At 38.1% G+C, this 24,214-nt stretch overlaps 2 protein-coding genes and 1 pseudogene across 3 annotated transcripts in view; 2 read left to right on the forward strand and 1 right to left on the reverse strand.

The window, feature by feature from the left end:
* LOC129767563 (protein unzipped) overlaps nucleotides 1-24,214 on the forward strand; it is a 296,485-nt gene that overhangs the window by 226,308 nt on the left and 45,963 nt on the right. The gene's annotated exons all lie outside the window — the stretch shown is intronic.
* On the forward strand, nucleotides 1,557-1,735 carry LOC129772272 (U4 spliceosomal RNA; annotated as a pseudogene).
* Nucleotides 12,338-13,291, reverse strand: LOC129765794 (uncharacterized). The gene is made up of 3 exons (XM_055766224.1): nucleotides 13,021-13,291; nucleotides 12,756-12,964; nucleotides 12,338-12,624 (listed from the first exon to the last, which is right to left on the reverse strand). Exons 1-3 carry the CDS (start codon nucleotides 13,289-13,291, stop codon nucleotides 12,454-12,456), a joined length of 651 nt encoding a protein of 216 aa, XP_055622199.1. The 3' UTR covers nucleotides 12,338-12,453.

The raw sequence follows: 24,214 nt of genomic DNA on the forward strand, positions 1-24,214 counted from the left end.
GAGACTGGAATTGATCAATTTCAGAAAAATCAAGCCTCTATCTCAAGGTCATTCAGAAAGTGATCGATCTGCAAGCCAGCATCAACAGTTTAGATTATGCGTGACATTTTACACTTATTCAATAGTTTGTCCCATGAAAAAACATCATTATATTCATTGTAAGGAATACCTAGAAATGTTTGTATTCAATTCATGCAAACACTCTGTGATCTTTAATTTTCTCGTTACATGTTCCAATATTTAGCGAAGTAATGTGGAATACAGGGTTTCTCGTATTTTTGTTGGAATATCCAAGGTTGACGTTGAATTTCGATGCGTCCCAATCAGAGATCGGTATGCTCACCGATTTGAAAGAAAAAACATCCGTTTTCACCCACAGGGAAAAATAGTTAAGAATATGGAAGACGAGTTTTTGACGTTGGACTACGTCTTTCATTTCTATACTGGGGTGTTCAAAGTTTCGAAAACGAAAGCGTTACACCGGAGAACGAGATTTTGAGCGTTAATAGCTCCTAAACAACTGAACGAAATTCGAAAGATAAAATGTCTACGCTTTATATGCTTGTTACTTTTTGATCCGAAAACTTCTTTCAATAGCCTAAAAATTGCTTTCAAAACAGGCTATTGAAATTACACCAATCGGTATATAAGCGAGTGCCGCTTGGAAATCCACTCAGTTATGATTGCACAACGATTGAGGTATGATCTGGTCTGGAATGGATGGATGTTTCCCTAACAGACTTCAAATCCATGGAGCCAGGGGAAATTGGCATAGCAAATTAGATGCAAGCTGCGAGTACTTTTGTACTCGTTTGGCGTTTATGGAAATCGGAATGTTTCCCTAACACAGATTTCAAAACCATGAAGCCCGGGGAAATCGACATTGCAAAATAGATGCAAGCTTCGAGTACTTTTGTACTCGTTTGCGTTTCTGGGAATCGGAATGTTTCCCTTACACAGACTTCAAAACCATGGAGCCTGTGGAAATCGGCATAGCAAACTAGATGCAATCAGCGGGAACTTTTGTACTCGTTTGCGTTTTTGCAAATTGGAATGTTTCCCTAACATAGATTTCAAAAACATGGAGCCTGGGGAAATTGGCATTGCAAAATAAATGCAAACACCGGGTACTTTTGTACTCGCTTGCATTTTTGCAAACCGGAATGTGTTTTCCCAATACAGATTCCGAAAACAAGAAGTTGGAAAAATCGGCATTGCAGATACATTCAAGTCGGCAATACTTTTATACCCCCAAGCATTTTACACTCCGGAATTCGTTTTTCTATCACGGTCTACAAAAGCGGGTACAAATGCCACGCTTTGTCTCGATTATTCAAGACTGCATTGAAAGATATCTCTTCATGTCGTCAGTTCACTGAACTTCAACTACGCATACCGTTTGGTGATTAGGCAAAATGTTAATAACTATTTGCTGCGATAACCACTACCATAATGCATGAATTGACTTAAATTGGGATTTGTTCGCAATTGAATTCATAAATAGTTTCATTCATTCACTAGTTTAATCAATAATTTAATCAATACACACAAAAGATAGCTCTGCACAGCGGCGATGTCGTACCCAATGAGGAACATCCGAGGTGCGATTATTGCTAATTGAAAAAACACAAATGATTACTCTGCCTCGGAGACGTCTAAATGGAGCGTAGATTCGTGCATTCTGTATCAGCTCCGAACAATCCATGTTGCCGGTCAACATGTCAAACACAAACAGGCGTTGGGTTTTCGTTCGCCTTGACTGTAGGGTTTCAATATCGATCAGTCTACAGCGGCTTGCATAATCGGGGAGGTTAGACAGATCGTTCCAGGGAAGACCCCGTAGCGCGTAGCGTATAAAGCTTTTCTGCACTTTCTCAATGCGTAACATTTGCGTTGCGTGATAGGGAGACCACACACAGCTTGCATATTCAACGATACTCCTTACTAGGGAACAATACAATGTCTTCAGCGTGTATGGATCCTGAAATGTTTGTGAGTTTCGGCGAATGAATCCTAGTACTGCGAACCCTTTCGCGGCGGTAGTGCTGATATGCTCGTCGAACTTCAGATTGCTGTCTAGGATGACACCGAGATCACGGATGCTATTGACGCGTTTAACGTTATTAGAGGCGATTTTATAGTTGAAACTGATGGAAGTTTGGCAGCGAGTGAAAGTAGTTGATTTGCATTTCTTTATGTTCAACTGCATTCCGTTAGCTGAGCACCATCTAGTGAGCTCATCGATATCAGCTTGCAAAGCACAACAGTCGAGAACTGAGTGAATTGTCCTGTACATTTTAAGATCGTCAGCGTACAATAGCTTTCCAGATTTCAGACATCCGGTGAGGTCATTTACAAATAAAATGAAAATGAGAGGGCCGAGAATACTACCTTGAGGAACTCCTGAGGGGATGCTATACATACGTGAGCGAGCGTTTCCAATTTTCACAAATGCTTCTCTTCCAGCCAGGTACGAACTGAGCCATTCTGTTATCCAGCTTGGAAGTCCCAGATGATTAAGCTTTCGAATGGCAAGACCATGAGGCACCTTGTCGAAATATATAGAGTCCACCTGGCAACGCTTGTCCATTTGCTCCACGAGTGATGTTGTGTAGCACATAAGGTTCGAGACAGTTGATCTTTTCTTCACGAATCCATGTTGAGCGTCAGATATAAGCGGGCGTGCTGCATTGTAGAGGACTGCGTGAATAATATCTTCGAAAACTTTTGCTATGCAGCAAAGGATGGAAATTCCACGATAGTTGTCGACTATGTGAGTACCACCCGATTTATGCACGGGAGTAATCGAAGCCGTCTTCCACATAGTTGGGAACGATCGTTCAATCAGCGAACGGTTGAAGATGAGGCTGAGCGGAGTCATCAGAGATTCGGCACACTCTTTTAGGAAAGTTGGAGGCAAACGATCGGTACCAGCGCCTTTGGAGATGTCAAGTTTCTTCAGGGCTGAAAGAACATCATTCGGCGTGACTTCTTGATACCGATGATAGTTTTTCACTCTTCTTCAGTACAGCTGAAAACATTGCATGAAAACATGCGGTAACAATGGGTTTAATCATGAAGGGAACATGAGATGGGTTAATATTTCTACAATCCAGCCGCAGTCCAAATGCAAGTCGTTTAGACGCTAACGTTGGTAAAGAGACGAAAAAGCAATCTCGGTGAGGTTCAGAGAGAGGGAGAGATTTTCCCACATCTCGTTCTCTCTGAAAAATAATTTTCGGTGAAAAGAAAAAGACAAAAATATCAACATTGCACAACTCATTGAAAACTAGATTGGCTGACTGAATACTTATCTCGCAGCTGAGTGATCTCTAGTCCCAAGAGATAAAAAATTATCGATTTTTTTGCATGGCCATCAACAATTTCTTCTAAACAGGTAATTCTTGAGTTTCGTTTTGCTTTCAAACAATATTCATTGTAAGTTATACCAAGCGAATGGAATTGTATAGTTCTACATCAGCAATGCGATCGTGTCTTGGACACAACCCTCTAATTTTTAATTAGGAGAAAAAAAATATATGAAAAAAAAGTCGAAATACCGAGAAAGAGTACAACTTCTTGGTCTCTGTGATGCGACCTTTATTGATATGCACTCGACAAAAAAATTAGAGGAACAGAGTGTGAAGTCGGAAATTCTAAGTGATTTTTGACATGCTGTAACCTCGCGAAAAATCAACGCATATCGATGGGATATGCATCATTTTGAAGCTACAACTTTAAAGTATTAGAGTATTTTACATTTATATTTTTGTCTTGGTGTGTGTAGGTGTAGTGGGCAACAATATCGGGAAGAAATGAAAGATCGATTTTCCCTGTTTTTTCAAAGACTTTCTGTACTAACTCAATTTTTTGCTAAACAAATCCAAATCAACAGCAATTCCAATTAACCTCATCAACTAGCTTCCATTTGGTTTCTAGAACGTTCCTATAGGACCATCCCATACAGAGATATTTCAGTTTGAATGAAAAATTACCCCTTCGTCTTTGATGATGAATTATTCAATAAACAAACATCGCGCACCACAAATCGAAAGGCATTTTTGAAAACTCCAATAAATTCTGCACAAGGATAATTTGTTACTTTTACGAAAAAAAATTATTTCAATTTCAATTTGTTTGCATCGATTTCAAAAAAAGTACCAAAAACAGGATTTTTATAGGGCTTTTCAAAATTCACTGTAACTCTGCAAATATCGCAGTAAGTTCTAATATTTGCAGACTAATGTTTAATGTTCCATAGTGATACGTTCAGCCGTTTGTTCTAGCCGATTTTTCAAAGTCTGGAGCTAATCAGAGGAGCATTTAATCGCCAGTCGTACCAAGAGTATAAACTTCAAAATTCGTAACGAGAAATTACGATTCGAAGAATCTGGAGCTCATCGTCGACACGCACCTTTCATAAGTCGCTCGTCTTCTTTTTCTAGCTAACGTTCCTAACGTTCCCACCGTAGTATCACAGGTATCATTCCTATAAGTACTTAGTTAAGATTTCTATGCCAAGTAACACACCCTGAATGTATTCTGAGTGACAAACTTTAGATTATGTGTGACCAAAATGCAAGTCAGAATTAAATTCATCGACGAAAGAATCCCCCGACCATTCTGAAGAGACAAGACGGGTATAACATAAAACGACGATATCCCACTTCTTGTACTTCATTCATTATGATCATCATTTTTAATTTTGAATTAATATTTTTGAACATGGGGTTAGAGGAGACGAAATAAGCAAGAGAGTGGAGAAGGCTTGATTAATTTTTATGTGTATCGTACGCGATCAGCGTCATTCTACGATGTCGTGAGCAGTGCCAACAATTCATGGTCGGCTTGTACGCTAAAGTAAAGAGTGAACGACTGTGATTCCTATGACCAACAAACAGAAACGGCGTGATGGGAGAAAACATTAACTTGCGAGACGCTATCATGAACAATGCCGACACAGCCTTTGCGATTGCTCGATCAAAACGCAATGACCCCTCCCCCCTCTCTTAGAGGGGGCTGCCATACAAATGAAACACAAATTTCTGCATTACTCGAGAATTGATCAAGCAAATGAATCAAAATTTGGCATGTGAAGGTTTTTAAACTTCTTTCCGATATTAATATATTTTTTTATTTTCATTTATTAGGGGGATAAATGAAAGTAAATTAATTTTAATCCTATTCAAACTCCTAAAAAGGGAGGGGGGGTATCTGCCATACAAATAAAATATAAATTTCTGCATTACTCGAGAATTAATCAACCAAACGAAACCAAGTTTGGCATGTGGAAGATTTAGGATGCAATAAATGTTCCTATGGTGGTTCGACACTCCTCCCCCCTCTCTTGGGGTGGGCTGTCATACAAATGAAAAACAAATTTCTACATAACTCGAAAACTAATCAAGCAAATGAAGCCAAACACGAAACGTTTCTATGATGAAATTGACTCTCCTCCCCACTCTAAGGGGAGGAGAGGGGAGTGGTTCGTCTTTATTCTATCATATTTTCTGTATCAACATTTATTTGATGTAACGGAGAATCATGTTATTTGCAAGTGGTTGAAAAATCTTGAACGAGAATTGTGTCTGAAAATAATCTGATGAGTTTGATGAATAATGATGAGTTTTGGTAGAAGTGCTAGGAATTTTTTAGTAAAAGGTAAATTCAACGGGGTCAATTAGAAGATCAATCAATGAACAGTTCTGCGATTGCGGTCAGCTAGTGTTAGATAAAAGTAACACATTCTCGGCAAGAATGGAAAAATGTTGAACGGAAACTGTGTCTGATTATGATTTTATATAATGGATAATATTTTGACCGAAAAGCATGGAATATTAAGAAATAATAACTATATAAGGTTAGGATCAGGACTAAGTCTTCTAAGTATTTGATTCTTCAAATTGCGATCCGTTCGAGTAATAATATCTTTTTTTTACATTTTACATTTTCGTACATATATTGAAGTAAAAAAAAATTTTTTTTTATTTTTGTCATCGGTCATCGTTAATAGCAATCCATTCTTCTATATGCCACAGATCCCATCCCCAGATATCCGTTTCATCTTCATCAAAGAATGGGCCGTCATCATATTCGAGTTCGGGAGGATACGATATGAAATACTTGATGGCATTGATATTTCCGGATTGCTCCGCCACGATATAGTGGAGCGACATTTTTCATTTTAATAGAACACAAATATAGAGTAGAGAATAGAGAGTAGTGAGAAGAGAGTAAAGAGTAAATAGTAAAGAGAAAATGCAGAGAGCAGAGAGTAAAGAGTAGAGAGTTGAGAGTAGTGAGTAGAGAATAGAGAGTAGAAAATGAAGAGTAGAGAGTAAAGCCCAGAGAGCAGAGAGTAGAGAGTACAAAATGAAGAATAGAGAGTTAAAGTCCAAATTGAAACAGCAAGAATTGAACGAATTGAAAGTTAAAGTCCAAGTTGAAGAAGCAAGAATTGAACGCAGGGAAAGAGTTGGAAAAAAGAGACAGAGACATTTGGAGTTGAAAAACATTGAAGAAAAGAAAAGAAAAAAGGTTGCGAGAGTCTGCTCGAGTACAAAAGCAAAGCTATTCCAATGCGCAATGGTCCAGGAGATGCATTTAAGTGGAAATTAGCATTTAGAGCTCGACAGTTATTCTCTAGACAAAAACTGTCCTCGACAAAGTTGTCCCATATGATAGTGCGCTCATTTTCATGTTGCCAAAAATAAGGTGACCAACATTTTCGATGAAATAAAATATCTAACTTTCTTATCTCTATAGATAGAGGTAAACATATTTCGACAAAGTTGTAGCTCCAGTTAATTAAACCATCTTTGTAGAACAAGGTTTTTTTCTATCTCTTGAAATAACCGATATAGCGCGTTTTTCCTAATTTGCGTTGGGGTCACTATAAAAAAACTGTTTTTTGCTCTAACTTTTATATTTGAAAACTTCGAAAGACTTTTAGAACATGCTGATACAAACATTTCGCGATGCGGAACTTGTTATTGATATTTCATCCCAAAAAATACGTTTTGTCATTCTTTCTGGGGCAAACATAAACGAAGTTTGTTGGCGGCATTTGAAAGAACATAGTTCACTCTACATAATGTGTGATTTTCAAAACAATGTTATTTTTCGTGTTTGAGTAAATTAAAATTGAAATAATGAGTTTTTGGGTGAAAAACCTTCAATAACTTCGAGAAGGATTAAGATATTGACAAGTTCTGCATCGCAAAATGTTAGCCTTGATACGCGCTAAAAGTCGTACGAAGATAGTTTTTATGTAGAATTTGAAATATAAAAGTTAGAGCAAAAAAACTACTTTTTCATGGTCACCCTGAAGCAACTTAGAAAAAAAAGCGCTAAATCGATTATATTATAAGATTGAAAAAATCTTTGTTCTACAAAGTTAATTAAAATAATTGAGGCTACAATATTGTCGAACTATGTTTATCTCTATCTATAAAGATAAGAAAGTTAGATTTTTTATTTCATCGATAATTGTGGTCACCCTATTTTTGATAACATCAAAATGAGCGCTCTATCATATGTAACAACTTTGTCGAAGACAGTTTTTGTCTAAAGAATAAATATCTCCACAAAGCTGTTTTTAACTAAGTTGCATTAGGGTAACCATGAAAAAACCGGTTATTTTACTCTAACTTTTATATTTAAAATTCTACATCAAAATTGTCTTCGTACGACTTTTAGAGCTTTTCAATACCAACATTTTGTGATGCAGAATTTTTCAATATCTTAATCCTGCTCAAAGTTATTGATGGGTTTTCACTCAAAAACTCATGATTTCAATTTTAATTTACTCAAATACAAAAAATAACATATCTTTGAAAATCACATATTATATAGAGTGAAATTTGTTCTTTGAAATTCCGTCAACAAACATTTTTTATGTTTGCCCCAGAAAGAATGGCAAGCAATTGAAGAGAGCGTATTTTTTGGGAAGAAATATCAATCACGTTGAGTGAAGAAAACATTGACAAGTTTTCTAGGGGGCATCGCAATCGCATCGGGATGGTTCACTATTGTGGTGTCATATCTATCAGTCATAAATTAGTCAAAAAACACTTCACGTACTTATTGAGTGATTTATCCTGATTGATAAATTTGAGTCATTCGCCTGGAATAATAACTAAAATATATTACGTTTTCAAACTTCTTAGTGAAGGTGGATCTAGTTGACACAACGAGTTTTCCATGTGTAACATTTCTCCGTTCTCTTATTTTTCTTTTTTTTTTTGCACTCAAAGTAGCCTCTCGAACCCACCGTGCGCGACCAATTTTTTACCGCTGTCAGAACCGACAATGGAAAGTTGGCGCGCGTGTTTGCGCAAAAAAACGCCCTCCGGTGCGAAGGGTTTGCCACATCCGTACCGATAAATATCTACATACGCGTACCTTTGTTCGGTCGAATATCATTTGCACACGCACAAACCTTTCGTTATGTTGTTCCGTTGCGTAAAAACAGCCCAATGTGACATTTTGCGATCTGCACGCAGGAGAGGAGGGGAAGCAAGATACTATCGCGCGCCAATTCATTCATTACATGCCGCAATCATGTTGATTCAATAGCGGACAGTTTGATGTTTGAAACAAACAAAAAAGATCATGTGGACATTTCTTACGTCCATTGTTCTCCCCAAAAGTTTGCGATTCGGTTTGAGAGGCCAAAGCAGGCCAGCTTCGTGAATAAATTATGTTTAATATGATACTGGAGCCAATCATGGCTGAGAGGGAGCAGTTTGTTTTGCCCAAAAACAGACGATTATTCTCCGAGCAAATTAAGGCAACCGAAAATAAACACCGGAAACGAACCAATCTTTTTCGGGCGCCCATTTAACCATCCAGACTGGTGGCGGCGGAAGCTGCTAGCATACGCACACACACACACAAGTGTTATCGAATAGAGTTGTCTCAGAATCGAAAGGGGGTTCGAAAAATAAACATAAAACTGTTTATCTCGACAGTTTCCTCCTAACATCTCTTATTCATGAGTTCTAAAGGTGGTAGACACGAGAAGGAAAAGGTTTCTTCCGGAAGGAAAATAAAGTTGCTCCCAAAATAAGAAGACGCGACACAAATCGATTCAGAGACGCAGGGTTTCTTTGCCGAATTCTTTTGATCGCCAATATCGTTGCTTTTTTCATCCGTTCGTGGGTAACGTATGGTGCGTCTACCGTAAATGACTTTATGTGCACCTTTCTCCGGTAACCACTCCACCTGTGTTCAATGGTTTATATAAGCAGAATGAACAGGCGAGGTACACGAAGGATGAGAAACTGGAACGGGCTCTGATTGAAAATATGCCAACTGCAGAGATAAAATATTACTTCAGCATTTGTTTAGGTTCACATGTAATCGCACTCGAATATTGTTCATCCTGGGATTTCGCTAAATTCACTGCCCTTCGACTAAAATCGATGCCAATGATAAATGAACAAAATTTTCGCAATATATCATACAACCGCAAGTTCCTCGCTCCGTTACCCTTCGACTGCCCCACAAAAAAAAAGTGCATCGCTTATTAGTTTCTACGCTCGTACCGATAAAAACATACCGATGTTATTCCGGATGGTTCCCCATATGCGCTACTTGTCATTCGCTTCGGTAAAAAAATGGCTGATTCCGAGTCGAGAATCGTGAAATATGTATGCATAAATATGAAATACTCATCAGGGGGGTGCAGCAAATATACAAACTTAAAACGCGACTCGTTTGCCAATTGCAGCCGCCAAGGCGCTGCCCACGGGGGCAAAGTAGCAGCCAGTAAATTGCACACAATTTACCCCCCTAGATACCACCCCCGGATGAGGATACGGTAGCCGCCCTGGATATGGGTAAAGTTTTTGAGCGAACAGTTCGGTCTGTTCCAATGATACGTCTGTGGCTATGGCGGTTGATTCACGTGAATTGGCGATGTTGCAGCGCCGCAGCTCAATTACCAGGTTGACCACGTGACTGGAAATGAAAATGTGTCGCTTGCTCTTTGATCAGCTCGCACTCGGATGCAAGTATGGAAAAATTCATTCACTCATTTCTCCACACCTGATTATAAATCACACTTGTATCTGCTTGGAATAATCATGGCGAAGAGAATGCAGCAAACAATCGTGATATTGCACGATGATTTTTTTTTCACTATCCGACCATCTACAATCGGAACTGAGAGTGAACGTAAAAAAAACAAAGAATGGAAAACAACATTCGATGCATGAATGCTCCTTTGGAAGGATCGCTCGAAACAAAATAACGATTGATTCAAAATAGGCTCAATCTGCGTTCATGTATTATTTTATTTTCCCTGCTACTCTCTTCCTTGTTAGCATTCAAGCCTTGTATCTCCATCAGCATTATATATCAGCCATTCCATGCCAAAACCATATAGCGGTTTTCAGATTTTCGTGGAAGTTTGGTTCTTTATCACAAAATATCAGACCCGTATTTTTTTAATTTTTTCATAAGGGTGTCCATTTCAATTTAGGGTGGTCCGAAAAATCTAATTTTTCCCCTTTTTTAGAAAAATGACTTTTTTCAAAAATTCATATCTTTTGAACTACTAAATCGATTCGGATGATTGACATATCAAATTAAAGCCAGTTAGCCGGTCTTTTTTGAAAAATACAGCTGCAAAAATAATGAATTGTATCTTCGTATGATTATTGATTATATTTGGTTTTATAGTTTTCATGGTCTCGGGATCAAGGGCGCTGTATTTTTTTATATTTTTTTCTTAAAAGCTGAGGAAATTTCACATAATATATTCAAAAATCAGAGATGTGTTCTTTTTCGTTTTTGAATTATGATTTCTCAAAGCTAATCGATAGTAAAATAAATCAGTTTCCTCCTTTTTTCCAAAAATGACGTTTTCAAAAAATCATAACTTTTGAACTACTGAACCGATTCAGATAATCGACATATTAAATTAAATTCAATGAGCTAGTTCTCTTTGAAAAAATATCACGTTTGTAGAAAAATGAAATTCTATTCACACAGAGGAATATCGAACGAGGACTAAAAACATGTTAATTTAAAAAAATCATAACTCCAAAACGAAAAAGAATATATCTCTGATTTTTGGATGTTTTGTAAAAAATATTAAAAATATAGCGCCCTTGGTCCCGAAACCATGTAAACTATAAAAAAACAGGTTCAATCAATAATCACGAACACAAATCCATTTTTTTTTTTGCAAGTGTCATTGCAGCACCCCTTTACAAATAGATTTAATGAGATAATCTAACCAGAATATAGGGAAGAATCCAATAAGGATTCTCAAATAAGAATGTCAGAATCTGAAACGTCTAAAACTGAAACGTGCATTTTATCAAATATTTTACATAAAATAATAACTAGGAATTTACTATGGAATGCAGTATATAATATTCCTATATTACGTACTGTTTTCTTCAACGTATTTCAATAGACAACGGAAATTGTCTCAAAAGAAATAAAATAGAATGGAAATTGACTAATAACGGAACAAATAGATCATTGTATATGATTTCAATCGTTTATTTTATCTGAGCATCAATTCAGGTAATACATTATAAATATATAGTAATGTTTTAGGTAACTAAGCTAAAGATTTATATTAGCTTGCAATCCGATGTCATTGCTCAACATTTCAGCAACTTTAGGAAGTAGATCTGAGTTGAGTTTCAACACAAGCAAATTTTCCACTGAATTTTCACTTAATCTAATCGCGTTCGATGGTCTGTGAGGATTAGTTTTAGGCCACTAAAAGCCCTCTCAACAGATACCTGAGTAGAAGGGGCTGCTAAAACTACCATCGCTAAACGGTACAGTATCGGTGAAGTTATTTTCTGCGATTCCCAATACTTAAGTAAATCGAATTGAGCATTTGGATCAGCATGTATTGTGGACTGAATTATTGGTACACTCTCCCGTATTTCCAGTTCTTTGATTTGAGAAAGTACTGATTCGTCGATAGAGTGTGATAGTCCCATCGGAATATTCTCTTCTTCAAAAAATGACGAGATATATACATATCCAAATCGTCCTGCGGCTCACTAGCTGGAGTCTGCTCTGTTCTTATACCTTCGATGTCATTGAGTCGATGACGCAAGTTGAGGAGAAATGTTTGTGAAATTAGGAAGCTAATACATTTTAACTTTTTTCTTATCAAATAATCGTTATTCATCAAATGACGAAAACAATTCTTACCTGAACTTTCGCTTTGTCCTCCGTAGATATATACATGCATGCTTCTTTTTTTATCCCATTTATTTATTTAAGGCTCATTAGCATTTTAGCTGTAACAGAGCCGAATTTTAATCGTGTACATGTCACATGGCTATCATATATCTATAATTAGCACATTACACAGTTGCCATTTTTCGGCGCTAGAGTCCCTTCTATACCATCGCATATGATACATATTTACACAGTAGCCATTTAGGCGTAAGAGTTTTTCCTTCTGTTCATACATTATCCAGTTAGACCGGACAGCGGAGACAGTTGTTTGATCATTGTTGAGTTATTTATAGAACAGCAGTCCGATGTGTCTTGCAGAGCAGAGCAGTTGCATGGATGAATCGATCTTATTTCGACCGTGGATCGATCTCCATCGCTGATGATTGTTGCGTGGACGTAGTTATTCTGTAACAACACAAAGATGGTCAATGAGGGTCCTGAGTTTTGAACTCACGATCGATCGCTTACTAAGCGAACGCGCAACCAATGTGGCTACGGAGACCCCCTATGCATGCTTTGAACTGCAATGTACTAACCAGTTTTTGAGCTCGTGTTTTGAAAGTCTCTAACAATTGTACGGCGAGCTCGTTGGCTTTTAATTTATCCAGGTTTGCTTGGCACTGTAGCCAATACGTGTAAAATTCAGACAATGCACAATGTACTTTTTGCAGTTTAAGCGTAAGTATGAAAGCAGGTTCAAAGGCTTCACAAAACTTCTCGATGAATGGCCAGTGTTGAGTAAGATCTACAAAATGAAAATGGTATACAAAATGAAAATATTTGGAAATAATACGATTTCACCTGTTTCGGGAAAACTTGTCTTCAACAAATTGAAAAATTGCCGTTGTTTAAGTAGGGATACCACCATTAGATACTTTCCATTCCATCTTGTATCATTGGCGATAGGAGGTAGATGAGCATCGTGAGTTTTGAAACATTTATGATATTTACGGTTTCGCAGCTTTACAACTATGCCTTGGATCTTCGCGATACGTTCCTTGTATGGACGTATGAGCCAATTGAGCCGTGTGCGCCGCACATCGCGTACTATAAAGTATTCCCTCGAATTCATAGTCGTCGTTTTCTTCGCCTGGTGCAACAAATCGTGTCTCTTCTCGGTTTTTATCAAAAAAAGTCACAGGAGGGTTGTGTCCAAGACACGACCGCATAGTTGACGTAGGATTCCGTTAGGTTATCTGCTGCATGCTGATTTTGGATATGTTTGAAGAATTACATTGTTAAACTCTTCAATAATGATTTGGGTCCGTTTTGTCTGGTTGTTAGGTATTGTTTGTTCACTTCACCAGTGTCCATAACCGAGAGATAATGATAGAAGGATGGTGATTAGTCATTAGATGGTGCGTATCACGTACCAAAGCCGCCCTCTGTGGTCCTGGACGAGATGGCTCCTGTGTTATGTATGGATGAAATAAAGAAAAAAAAGCTCATCAAAGCAATATAAGATAATTATCATTATCGAACACAATTTTTCTCACCCGAAAAAAAGTGTTACTATTGTATATAGAAAATATATTTGAAATGGAAAAATAATTTCATTCATATTTTTTTATTTTCTGAGTGTTTATTTAACCCATTTTCTTTTCGTTTTAAACCCAACGGAACACGATGCTGCATGCCTCAATGCGAATTTCAATTATGCTAACAGCACCCAATACGATATGTAGAGCATATGTGAAATCACTTTCTCGAATATTCCTTCATTTTTCCAATTTTCCTCGTCGCATGAACTTTCCTTGGGAGAAAAAAAAAATCGTTTCATATTTCAAGTCATTCTAACACAATAGCTACCATACACAATTTTACACTTATAGTTGTGCTAAAAGTTTTACGAAGCAACCAACATAAAAGTTCCAAATTTAAATTTTATTTATATTCTATCAAGCATAAGTTCTATTCAGTTCATTGAAACATCATTCTTCAACCAACCCATCGAAAGATTCTTATTGGAACGGAAAAACACTCGTTCATCGCTCCCAACTTATTCGCCAGCACGTATGCAATCAGCAATGCCCACGCTAGTTACAATGAACACTATCCATTTGTGCGCGTCGTTAGTTAAAATATCGAGGGTATTTACATGCTGATTTCCCCCAAACACCTAGGATTTGAAATCTCTGTTAGGGAATACATGTCGGTGGGAAAAAAAGCTCCCCCTACTTTCATGTATCTGCAATGCCGATTTCCGCCAGGCAGCTTGGTTTTGATGTCTCTGTTAGGGACCCGCCGCATGTGTCGTCAATTTCGACCAATCAGAAGCAGGTATTTCCGTTGGGATATGGGTTGAGATTTTTCAATTGTTCGATAGTTAGTTTCATGACATATATTTTTTATTCAATGTAAAAAATTGTTATGGAATGCCGAAATTGATTGACGCAAAAATCTCATCAATCGATCGTGAAATGACTGAGCAATAAGTATTTGAAATTAGACAATTTTCACGATGCGCTCCATTTTCGATTTTCAATTTGTACCCCAATATGTTCCCGAAAGACGTAATCCTACGTCAAAATCGTTTGCAGGTAATGCACTATTGGATGGAGTACAAAACTGATACTTAGATACAGCTTCGTTGTCGTCGTCGTCATCCGTGTCATTACAAGTATCATCAGCATGCTCGAAAATGCCACAAGCTTCTTCATTAGCAAGGAGCAAATTAATTGGTGGGCAATTATTTAAATTAGGTTTCTCTAACATTTTCTTCAACAATCCAACTGTCGCCACCATATTGCTACCATTATCGTGGGCGACAGAATAAATTTAGTTCAATTTAACACCATATTGGTTGAGCACATACTCTAATGTTTCTGTTAGATTTTCCTTCGTCTGTCGACAATGCATTTCCTTTAGGGCTGAAAAAAATTTATTGCAGAGAAAAATAAGTTGAAATAGTTGAGAAAAAATGCTTTCAAAATTTGATGAAGTGTCTACAGACGGTTTAAACTCACCACGATTTCGAAATAACATTTCGCCATTGTGATAGTACTGCGCATTAATACCAAATATTTGGCGATTTTTACGTGAAGCGCTGTCAATTTTGAGGCTTATTAATTTTGTTTCCATTTCTTTCTTAACAAAAATACGCATCAGAATAGCAGCTTTATCAACCAAGTCTGAGATTGTCTTCCTGTTAATGTGAAGACCTGCAGCTACGTACTGTGACTCAAGAAGAGTTTTGTATGAACCTTTTTCAAAAAAATTATATGACATATGACTTTCAGTTAACAGTTGCATGGTTCCCAATATCAGTTTGCCTTTGTCTGTTTCCACTAATAGTTTTTTAGGTTTTTTGTTGACTGTCGATGAATCAGAATCAACAGCTTCAAACGATAGTAACCCCAACCTATCATAAACACTTGGATGTTTGTTTTTAATATGCCGCTTGAAGTTCCCATAATTCAACACTTTTTGCTCATAAATGCATTTGTTATCGGCAATGCAAATGAATCTACCTTCCCGCACACCAATAACTTGGGTTAATACTGTCTTTTGCGTTGCCTTCGATCGTTTCATACTATAAACAAAAACATTTCATTACAATAGTGAACAGGAAACAACTCGATTTCAATTACCTGCCTGTATTTTACTGCCGCGATCGATGCTCCGATGATTGCTATTTGAGTGAAAAACAAACGATTTTGCATGTACGATAATTGAATGTAAACTGTATCACAGAGACACTGGCTGGCTCAAGCAAAAGTTTCCAATCTGATTCTCTCACCATCTAACGTCACTCCGAGAGGCAAATGAGAGAATGCAAAATTCCCTGAGAATAGATGAGCGGAATCGAGACAGTATTTTTCCGTTGAATTCGTGAATGAGCTTTGCGAAGATGATAGGTTATTATTTTCTGTCTCAAATAAAGTGAGGCATAAACGGAGAATAGAAGGGTGGGTTTTATCTGTGAGTGAGTGTTGTTGGACGAATTTCGATGCAATTTCGCCCATACCTGCTCGGATGGCGCAGACTCCACAGCCTTGTTTTATGAAGGACGCTCTCTTCCTTCGTTTGTATACTTTCACTCACATGGGATGTAAATAAATGGAAACTTTTCCAGGATGCATATCCCCGTAGATCAATGTCCATTTTAACAGGTGAGTGCAGATCAAGGTCTAAAGTTGATGCCATTATAAACATTGTTCGCGTTACTCATTGGGACGAACGAAGAAGACACTCTGTATGTTTTCCATGGTGTTAGAATAAGTTCGTGAAACTTTTGGATATGAACTTGAATAGGAACGTGAACAGAAATGGAACATAATACGAATACTGCGACTGTTTTATTAAACGCCAAAGTTTCCCCTGCCCTCATATGATTATTAACATCACAACTAATAACAATTAATAACAATGTATTTAAAAAAAGGACTAATTTGAGATTTTTTTATCTCATCTGTTCATATTATTAGACACATTGAGTAATTCAGCTGTAACAGAGCCGAATGTACATTTTTAAGTCACGATTATTTTTCTGTATATTACAGAGTAGCCATTTGGGCGCCTATCTTATCGATACACATGTCGTCTTTTTCGGCGTAAGAATATTCCTATTGTTCGAACGTTCACAGTTGGACCATACACAGCGGAACTGTTGATATGAGGCTTTCATTGTTGTGTTATTAACCCTTTGCGGTCGTATTAAATTTGTGCATGGGTGTCGTACTGGTCGGAATTATTATTCCTTGAAAAAGCAGTGAAACTTGCAAGATTGTGAAAAAAACATTTTTTTATGTTTTTTTTATAAACTGTATACAGTAGAACCCAGATTATACGCGGAATAGTCGGGCAAGGTTACCGCGTATAACGAAAATCGCGGATAACGCAATAATGGACTAAAATGGAGTGCAAACACGAAAAAAAGATATTTTAGCATGAAAACTATGTTTTTTCGATACAGAAATCATTAAAATATTTGTATAAAAGATAGTGTGCACCAGTGGTAAGACAATGTGAAAGCTATGACCAAAATAAAAGAGCATGGTCCTACCACTCACTGGAAAATTCCAGAAAGGTCTATAGATTTACTATGGAACTCGCTTCCGCGAATAATCCGCACCACGGATCATACGCTAGCAGACAATCGGGGTTCTACTGTATAAGTATTAATTTAACAAAGGATTTTAATGTGATGTTTTTTTATTTAAAAACAGTAGTTCTGACACTTATGAACAATTTTTTCTATCACACCAAAATGTTACAATGGCTAAATACTGCTGTTATGATTTTGGCCTCGTGCACAAATTACGTAACGCTAAAAATCCGGATTTTGGACCACCTCCAAGTAACGCAACCTCAACCTCCCTCCCCCCCTTATCGCGTTACGTAATTTGTGCACGACGGCTTTTGTCCCACATTCCTATGCACTCAACGCACTGTGCGTTGCCTTGTGTGGATGACTACTTAGTTTGATATTGAGTACCGTTATCTATTACTCATAAGAGCACCGTATTGATTCGTGAACAGGTTCACTAGACATCAAGCTTCGTTTAGGAAAAGCATAAGCTGATACACGGTTGAGTAAAATATAAGATTAGCATGGTTTCTTGCTGTGGTGGCTGAGAGCAGACAAACGACCAGAACGGTAAAAAGGTATGGTGGCTGAGAGCAGACAAACGACCACAAAGAGTTAATAGTACCGATTACCGCTGCAGCAGACCGTAATGTGAGCGGTAAGGAACTGAGATTACCGTCACATGATGATTAATTTTAGATGGCAATAGAAAACTACAAAAAACAATTCAAAGAAACAAATTTTCTTTAAATTCTTATTAAACCGTCTACAAAAATACTTTGACATACTGCCGGGACATTCTACAGAGATGGATGTCGGCATGTCGGCATGCTCTTTCGTTTCCTTGTCAATTAGCTGCTTTTTCGTTTTGGACACAACATTTGGAAAGTAGATCATGCTGGTTTCTCATTAGCACCTTCAGCCGCCCCATTTTGGAATGTTCATTTTGGTTAGGCACTTCTTCAGAGTTTGGCCGGTTGCTCTGATCTCTCAATCCGATGCGCGGAGAGATGAGTCCTTCTTGCTCTCGATTTTCCTCACCAGCTCCGGATGCACTTTACGGTCGCGCAGCACCGTCGGGTTGTTGGAGCCAGGGTTCCGATCAATGCTCTCGCCTTTCTCCAGAAAGGAGTTCTATAGTTTGCCATTCAGAATACATCAAAGGTGTCTAATTTGGCATAAGAAATCTCAACTAAATACTAATAGAAATGACGCTAGTTAGTACCTACGTTGAGACGAAAGATGCTAAATTCATTTCATTTTTTAATGCATACGTTAATCAGTTAGAATGCAAAGTCTTTACAATAAGGCAAGTCCTCTTTTTTTTTGTTCTACTCCCCTGTCAATACTTAGCTCAATACCACATCTTCCCCTGACTCAATCTGAAAGTTGATATTTGGTGAACAACATTTTATTACTTTTCATATAATTTCTATCTGAAAATTAATAAAAATGTTGTTTAGAGAATAACAACCTTCATCGTAGTTTGAAACACTGATGTATCTCGTAGGCCGAAGAATCTCTCTTGTTCAGGGCCTTACAATTTCACTTCAATTGACACATAGTCACACAATTTTGGGCCTATCGCCTTTCAATTTCGTGCAAACTCCGGCAGGTTGAAAATGGCGCTACTCTCTCTTCGCGCTCAATAAAGAGAACATCACTTCACCGTCGTACACTCTCGTTTCATTTCACGTTCATTTCTTGTATTCTTCACACTAAAGCGAAGTTATCAAAGTGTTTTATTTCGAATGAATTTCGTTGGAGCTCGAACCGTATTCACTAAAACTTATGAATATAACGATGTGAAAGAATGTACACTATGCCATGCAAGCGTAATCAATTTTCAGCGCTGGTTGTACCACTTATATGCCATCATATACCTCTTTTAACTCCACTCCAGTAACCCTCCTTTCACATATGAAACTGAAAGTGACATATAGACCATCCAAATGATAATGAATATGGCAGTTCCAATCGTCAAGGGTGAAGCGCCCTGATTTAATTAATATGTTCCGCGTATGGTGAAACTGCCTCACTTTAGTTTTTGTTTATTCGCCAAATTTCCGCAGGGGCAAGTTAAACAACGCGATGTTTAATGTTTTGTGCTGCATTCTGTTTGTTGGTTAGTCGCGTGCGCGCGTATTCAGCGCGTAAAACGATTCTAGGGCGAGCTAAATTTAAGTTAGTAATTAAGAAAATAAATGTAAACATTGGTTGAATAAAAGGTACCGTGCCAGGCGGGCTCGAGGAGAAGTATGTTTAACGAATTGATAAGGGTCGGTTCTATTTTTTTTTTTTAAATGGTGACAAGACCAGCGGCATAAGTGAAAGCGTCTGTATCAAATTCAAGAGAAACGACGGCAGACAGAAAATGAAATTGAAGGATCGATGTTTCAGCATGCGCATGCGTACTGAGGATAGTCAGCTGACTATCTGATTGACTATATCCATATTCAATCGGAAATGACTTTTGGCTTCTTCACGCAGTTTCTCCGCAAAAACGACTAAACAGTCAATCGGGCGTTTAGTCGCTATCTCCCTCTACCGACTCGATCATTCCATTCATCCCAGTCAAATTGTCTTAATTGCATTTTGGAGTGACTTTCCCCAAAACGCAATGAGGTTGCAAATTCTCTCATTCTCTCAAAGCTAGATCATTTCCTATATGCTGGAAGAAATCTTTCGTCTTTCCAGTGTTCAAAAGAGGCGACAAAAGGGAAGTTTCAAACTACAGGGGAATTGCTTCATTATGTGCCTCTTCTAAACTTTTCGAGTTGATTGTTCTCGACTTTCTCAAGCACAATTGTCTCAACTACGTTTGCACTGCCCAACACGGATTCATGCCGAAAAGATCAACAAGCACCAGTCTTTTTAATTATACGTCTTTCATCATCAGAGCTATAGAAACCCATAAGCAGATAGACGCAATCTACACAGATTTCTCAGCAGCATTCGACAAAATCAATTTTGAAATACTAATAGCAAAACTCGAACGTCTCGGTTTCTCTGGTACGCTACTAAGTTGGCTAAACTCTTATCTTGTTGGTCGTTCAATGGCAGTTAAAGCAGGTGATATTATTACTGAACCTTTCTTCGTCACTTCCGGTGTTCCACAAGGTAGTCACATTGGACCCTTCTTATTTCTGCTGTATTTGAATGACATCAACTTCACTCTGAAATGTTTCAAACTTTCGTACGCAGATGACTTCAAGTTTTATCATGTGATAACTTGCCAAGAAGACGCGCAGTTCCTTCAACGGGAACTCGTTAGCTTTTCACAATACAATACTGGTGTGCAATAAACCATATAAGTGTGCAATAAACCATATAAGTTTGAACGCTGACAAATGCTCCGTCATCTCCTTCGCTCGCAAACGTTCCGTATGCTCGTTCGACTACACTATTGGCGATACAATTCTTAATCGGGAGGATAAGGTTAAGGATTTGGGCGTGCTCCTAGATTCAAAGCTCAATTTTAAAGACCATATTGCTTACGTTACTTCCAAAACTTCGAAGTGCTTTATTTTCCGAGTTGCTAAGAAGTTCTCAGACATCCACTGTCTAAAAGTTTTGTATTGTTCGTTAGTCCGATCTATTTTGGAGTATGCTGATGTTGTATGGGCTCCGTACTATCAAAACAACATACAACAAATAGAAGCAATACAACGTAAGTTTGTCCGCTTTGCTCTGTGACGGTTGCCTTGGAACGATCCCTTCAACCTTCCCAGCTACAAAGATCGTTGTCGATTAATCGATCTACAGCTTCTCGAAAATAGACGGAACGTGGCGAAGGCTGCTTCCGCCGCAGATGTTGTTCAGTCTCAAATAGACTGCCCTGCTGTGCTGAATGAATTCAACATGAATATTCCTCGTCATACTCTGAGAACCCATGACTTCCTCCGAATTCGTACATTTCGTACCAATTATGGCTATAATGAGCCTCTTAGTAGTATGTGTTCAACCGTTGTTTTTATGTAGTTGACTATCACTTGTCTCGTTACGTCAATAAGAGTAGGTTCCGTGGAGTGCTTGTACACACTAACCTAGTTTTAAGTTAGAATAAGTCGTATTTTTGTTAGGATTAAGATTGTGTCATTTGGACTGTATTTTCTGTTGACGCAAAAGTGAGCAGGTTTCATGCCCATTTTAGAAAAAAGCTTCAAGTACACTAAAATGGGCTTTTCCCTGCTCCAAATAAACAAATAAACAAATAAATTTTTACTGGGTCATTCCCCACGGTATCGTCGAGGTGCATGCGTGATGGAAAACCAGTGCTTTTTAAATTTTCTTTTTATGCAATTGAAAATACTTTACGGGTTAGACTTTATGTCCGACTCTGTTTTTAAGTTGTAATCTTCAAAGGCGTTTTTAACAGTTGAGTTGAGCTGTTCGCAAGTGAGATTAGCGTCCGATTTGTATTTCTTATAAATTTTATGTGTCTTCTGTTTTTTTTTATTTTTTTAGATTCATTTTGTTTTGATTAAACCAAATTGGATATTTTTGTTTATGTTTCTCCTTTTTCGCCTTGTTGATATCTCTTCCTCTATAATTTCATTGATCATCGAGTAAAAATTCGTCACTGCTACTTCAATGTTTTCCACACTTCTAAATAAATCCTGCCAATTCATATAGTTAAGCTTACACCTAATTGATTGGTAATTTGCTTTAGTGTACTCAGAGACTTCCTCCTTCCTCCTTCGGTCATATTTGTCAACGAATAATGTCCAAAAGGCATTTCTGTCGATTATAAACATTGCTTATTTGATTCAATCTCCCGATTCAATCAATCCGGATATGCCCCAACCTAATACAGTAGAACCCCGATTAACCGCGGAATAGTCTGCCAGCGGATAAGCAAAATCGCGGATAACGCAATAAAGTACTAAAAATGAGGTTCAAACACGAAAAAAAGATATTTAAGCGTGGAAACTATGTTCTATCAATACAGCAATCATTAAAGCATCCATCCGTAAGCTCGTGTACGACAATGGTTAGATAATGTGAGAGCCGACATTGACAATGTTTCCAAATGTGTGGAAGAAGTCATTCGTGTTCCCGGTCAAGAAGGGTTGCAAGAAGGACGTCAGGAATTACAGAGGAATTGCTTGCCTATGCGCTTTCTCCAAACTATTTGAGATAATTATTTAGGATTACATTTCCCATGCTTGCAACAGCTACATTGCAGATGAACGACATGGATTCATGTCTAAGAAATCAACGACTACAAATCTCGTTCTGTATACTTCGTACATCGCCCGCTCTCTAGTATCTCGAAATCAAATTGATGCGGTGTACACAGATTTTTCTGCAGCGTTCGATTTAATCAACCACGACATTGCAATAGCTAAGCTCCATCGTCTTGGATTCAACGGTCCTTTTTTGAAGTGGCTTCATTCATACCTCACTGATCGCGAAATGGCAGTGAAATTAGGTGACACTATATCTACGTCTTTTCGCGTAACATCAGGTGTTCCTCAAGGCAGTCACCTGGGTCCATACATATTTCTGTTGTACCTTAACGATGTAAATTTTAGCCTCAAGTGTCTGAAACTTTTATATGTGGATGACTTCAAATTGTTCCTCCCAGTGAACTGCATCGAAGAAGCTGAGTTTTTACAACAGCAATTAGACATATTCGCCGAATGGTGTGTAACCAACAGGATGTTTTTAAACCCATCAAAATGTTCAGTCATTTCATTCTGACGCAAGCGTTCGTCAATAAGCTTCGGATATAAGCTGCATGGCGTTTTACTTGACCGTGTCAACACCATCAAAGACTTCGGGATTATGTTGGATTGTAAATTGACCTTTCGAGACCATATATCCTACATCGTATCTAAAGCATCTAAAACTCTTGGTTTTATCTTCCGCGTCACAAAGGATTTCAAGAACGTACACTGCATTAAGGCTCTCTATTGCTCATTGGTACGCTCGATCCTTGAATATGCATGCGTGGTTTGGTCACCGTATTACCAGAATAATGTTCAGCGAATTGAGTCGATACAGCGGAAATTCGTTCGTTTCGCCTTGCGCAATTTACCGTGGAATGATCCAACAAACCTCCCTAGATACGAGGATCGCTGCAAATTGATTGGACTGGACTCATTAGTTTCTCGCAGGAACGTTGCCAAGGCCCTATTTACCTCCGACTTGATTGTGCCGAACATCGATTGTCCTGAGCTCCTTCGGTTGATTAATTTCAACATAAATCACCGTAATTTACGATCCAAGAACTATTTATACATCCCATCAACCCGAACAAATTACGGGTATAATGAACCTATATCTAGCATGTGCCGCGTATTTAACCGTTGTAATGTATGTTTCGATTTCCATCTGTCTCGTTCGTCCCTCAAAAAAATGTATTCTATATATCTTAATTAACTTGATTAGTTACAGTAGTATATATTAGGCTGTCAAAAAAGTCCTGCGGTATTTCCGCGAGGTGTCGTTGTAAGCGCGTAGTTCTAGTTGTATTCATTGTATCGAGTCATACTATAGCTTGTTGGAAAGGTATTTTTGCGCGCTATAATATAGTCCTTGACAGTGTTTTGTTTGGTTCGTGAGTTATAGTGTCGCAAATATGGAGCAAAATAAAGAGGAAATCCGACATATTTTACAGTGCTACTATGACAAAGGCAAAAATGCATCTTAAGCTGCCAATAAAATTTGTGCAGTTTATGGACCCGATACAGTTTCCATTTCCACCGCACAACGATGGTTTCAACGTTTTCGTTCTGGTGTAGAGGTCGTCGAAGATGCGCCACGCTCCGGAAGGCCTGTCGTCGAAAATTGCGACAAAATCGCTGAATTAGCCGAGAAAGACCGGCATAGTAGTAGCCGTAGCATCGGCCAAGAGCTGGGGATAAGTCATCAAACCGTTATTAACCATTTGAAGAAGCTTGGATTCACAAAGAAGCTCGATGTATGGGTGCCACACACGTTGACGCAAAAAAACATCTT

The sequence above is a fragment of the Toxorhynchites rutilus genome, chromosome 2 (genome assembly GCF_029784135.1).
Source record: "Toxorhynchites rutilus septentrionalis strain SRP chromosome 2, ASM2978413v1, whole genome shotgun sequence".
Taxonomy (NCBI): domain Eukaryota; kingdom Metazoa; phylum Arthropoda; class Insecta; order Diptera; family Culicidae; genus Toxorhynchites; species Toxorhynchites rutilus.

Coding starts and splice junctions, on each gene's coding strand:
- LOC129765794 (XM_055766224.1), bottom strand. CDS start 13,291: ATGAATTCGAGGGAATACTTTATAGTACGCGATGTGCGGCGCACACGG. Junction 12,965..13,020: donor GACAAGTTTTCCCGAAACAG/GTGAAATCGTAT, acceptor TTCATTTTGTAG/ATCTTACTCAACACTGGCCA. Junction 12,625..12,755: donor AAACACGAGCTCAAAAACTG/GTTAGTACATTG, acceptor GTGTTGTTACAG/AATAACTACGTCCACGCAAC.